The 3,340-nt window shown below is 40.4% G+C and overlaps 1 protein-coding gene across 1 annotated transcript; it reads left to right on the top strand.

The window, feature by feature from the left end:
• Positions 1-411: 411 nt before the first annotated feature.
• LOC102215544 (neuropilin and tolloid-like protein 1) lies at positions 412-2,464 on the top strand (the record flags this gene model as incomplete). Its single annotated transcript, XM_005755696.1, has 4 exons — positions 412-561; positions 826-891; positions 1,979-2,113; positions 2,216-2,464. Coding segments are annotated over exons 1-4 (478 nt in total), but the record flags the coding sequence as incomplete, so codon positions are not given.
• Between the last annotated feature and the right edge of the window lie 876 nt (positions 2,465-3,340).

Raw genomic sequence — 3,340 nt, 5'->3', positions numbered from 1 at the left:
GGGGGGGGGGTCGCTCAGGGCGCCAAACAGGCTAGGACCGCCACTGGATATACCTTCGGGTTTTGCTTCAGATTTCATGAAAACAGACATAAATTTGCCTGTTTGATAAGTGCTGAACATTTTATTTCATCCAATTATACATGAAACCATTTAATGGGTACAACTGCATTTTTGTTATAGTAAAATTTTTTACTATTATTAATATTTTTGAATTGATTCCAGTGAACTGTATTGATAACTGCGCTGACTGCGTTACTGGAGGCTGGATTAAGGCACCAAGCCTCGGGACAGCGCAGCCTTGTGAATGACTGGAGGCTGTATCTTTTCAGAGGATTAAGGCAGCCTAAAGGTGGAGCAAAAATTGTGAAGGTTGGTGGCGGACGAGAGTGTAATCTTTTGAGCCGACGGGGACGCACGGCGGGAGAGATGGACAAGCCAGCTCTCGGATTTGGCGAATTCTCTGAGGAATTGGTGGGTTGATGGACACTCTTTAACCAATAGCAAACTGAACTACACATCCTCGGGGAACAGACATGCTGCACAAACTTGTGCTGCAAATCGGTAAGTTCCCTGAAGCGTTCACTTATTGAACATAGTTCAGTAAGTAAGCGACCCTTGTTGTTCGTGCATGTTATTTAAAAAATAAATATATCAAATAGCTTTTATCTATAAGAAAGTAAAAACAGCAGCCACCGATTTACAGTCTCCTAGTCTAACCGGTGTTTATGCTGGTTTAGTTATCTGTTGTTGCTTTTTCAAAGTAAATACAAGCAACTCCCGACGAACAACGTCATCTTTAACGTCTTCTTTTTTGTGTCCTGTCAGCTTTAGCAGCAAGCCTCCTCTCACCTGAGCTATCAAGTGCCACAGCTACTAAAACAAAAGCTCAAGGTAATCTATCACATCTTGCCATATCATTTATGTAGCTGCAGAGGGCAGGTGGCCTGATACTCGAATACTACTCTGGGTTTTAACCTAAAATGTAGTGAAATGTATGAATATTAATCTATCATGAGAAATAATAAAACTAATTATTAGATTGAGTGGCAGCACGGTGGCATGGTGGTTAGCACTGTTGCCGTACAGCAAGAAGGTCCTGAGTTCAATTCCACCATCAGGCTGGGGACTTTCTGTGTGGAGTTTGCATGTTCTCCCCGTGTTTGTGTGGGTTCCCTCCAGGTACTCCGGCTTCCTCTGGATAATCCAAATTGTCCAGGGTGTACCCCGCCTCTCGCCCTATGACAGCTGGGATAGGCTCCAGCGCCCCCCGCGACCCTGATAAGTGGAAGTGAATGGATGGATGGATGGATGGATAGATTAGATTTTGTGATAATGATCTCATGAGAAAAGTCCAGTGATAATATTAAACTAATAAAATATCAATATAGTGCCAAAAAGTACTGTAGCTCAGTATAGTAAATAATTAGCTAACTCAGCTTCTAGAATTCGTTTCTACAGTTACTTTTCCAGAATCTCTCATGATCTACACAGTCTTGTAGAACTTGAACCAACTTGTAGAACAAAAAAGACAACCCACACACAAAGTTAACCATGATCATTCACAATTCCTGGTTCATACTTACATTATAACAATAATTTTTGAGGAGAAATGTTTAATCCGAAGTATTTTATATATTAGATTCCGTTGAAAGTAGTCAAATGGGAAAGGTGTGTGTATTCCTGGATCAAAGTGCTCCACCTGATTCTTCATCTCTCTGGGGAGTCTTTAATTAGATAGTAAATAATAATCTTTGCATTTGCTTTGTAGTGTTAATATAAGAATATAACCTGTAATGCTGAAAGTCTTCTATTTTAACCTTTTTCCATTGTTTCTGGCAGTATCTTCTCAAAAGATGGAAAAGTTTGACAAATCCAATTTGTGCTACAAAAATATGGATGTTTTAAAACTAAAGATACAAGGATGTGATCTACTTTTGGTAAACTGTGTACTTTATATTGCCTGTGTACCCGCTTCTAGTAAAGAACAACTCGGGTGTGACACCAGCTGGGCAGTGTGGGACCTGGGTAAAGAAGCCTGATGGAGGGTATTTCACATCACCGAATTACCCTGAGAAATACCCACCTGAGAGGGAATGCATCTATATTATAGAAGGTGAGACCTTATCTTGTTTTGTTTTTTAGCATCCTTACAGTACCACTTCCCACTCCTCCTGCTGTTAACTTCACCTTCTCTCAACCTCTTGGCCTGTTGTAGCCTCTCCTCGGGAGTGCATCGACCTGTTCTTTGATGAGAAGTATTCCATCGAGCCCTCCTGGGAGTGTAAGTTCGACCACATTGAAGTCCGCGATGGTCCCTTTGGTTTCTCTCCCATAATTGGTCGCTACTGCGGGCAGGAAAGCCCGTCATATGTCCGCTCCAGTGGGAGGTACTTGTACATCAAATTTGTGGCTGATAGTGAACTCGAGGCCATTGGTTTCTCAGCACGGTATAACTTCACAAAAGGTGAGTGAATGAAGCCGTGACCAAGTTGCGTCTTCATAAAAGCTGTGTTTTACACTAAACAATTATTGTTAATATTAAGCATCATTTTTTAAATCAGTCACTCAAAGAGACAAACCCTTGTAAAACTGTAGCCCAACAAGTTCTCTTCAGTTTGAGCATTGCCTTGCACATTCTTTCAGTTTTAAGGTCAGGATGTACTCAAGTGTTCTCCATCAACAAAGCATTAAAATGTTTAAATAAATTTGAAGCACATTACCTTCCCCGGAGTCAAAGGCATAGCTAGGTGGAGAATATAACTCAGCATTTGGCAAACAGACACTGTTTGCCAAATGCAAGTGGTTCAGCACAGACTAAAATGTTGCTTGACATCGACAAAACAGATATGATTGCATTTACTTGTATGTTTAAATAGAAATGTGACTGAATGCTAACATGGTTGGAAAAAAGGAAGGAAAAATAAAATAAAAATGCAGATTGTTCTGTATAATCTTATTTATTGAGGAAGGTAATCAATTAAATCAGGGATAATTTGCAAGTATAATGTCTGATGACTGATGAGTGTATTAATCATTTATTGCATGTATTTTATTAATCATTTACAGTGGCGGTCCTAGCCTGTTTGGCGCCCTGGGCGAACATCCCACCCCCTCTCCCCACACACACACACACACACACACACACACACACACACACACACACACACACACACACACACACACACACATTAAACTTTATGTGTATGTGTGTGTGTATAAATGTGTGTATAAATATTAAGGATTGTACATAAAACATAACAAACATAAAACTGTTGCCAGAACCATACTGAATTTCACCAGAGAAACATACACACACGCACACATATGAAGAGAGAGAGAG

Source organism: Pundamilia nyererei, unplaced genomic scaffold, assembly GCF_000239375.1.
Source record: "Pundamilia nyererei isolate P.nyererei 1_Seehausen unplaced genomic scaffold, PunNye1.0 scaffold02527, whole genome shotgun sequence".
Classification (NCBI taxonomy): domain Eukaryota; kingdom Metazoa; phylum Chordata; class Actinopteri; order Cichliformes; family Cichlidae; genus Pundamilia; species Pundamilia nyererei.
The sequence above is the reverse complement of the archived record's forward strand: the minus strand, read 5'-3'. Positions and strand labels throughout refer to the sequence as shown.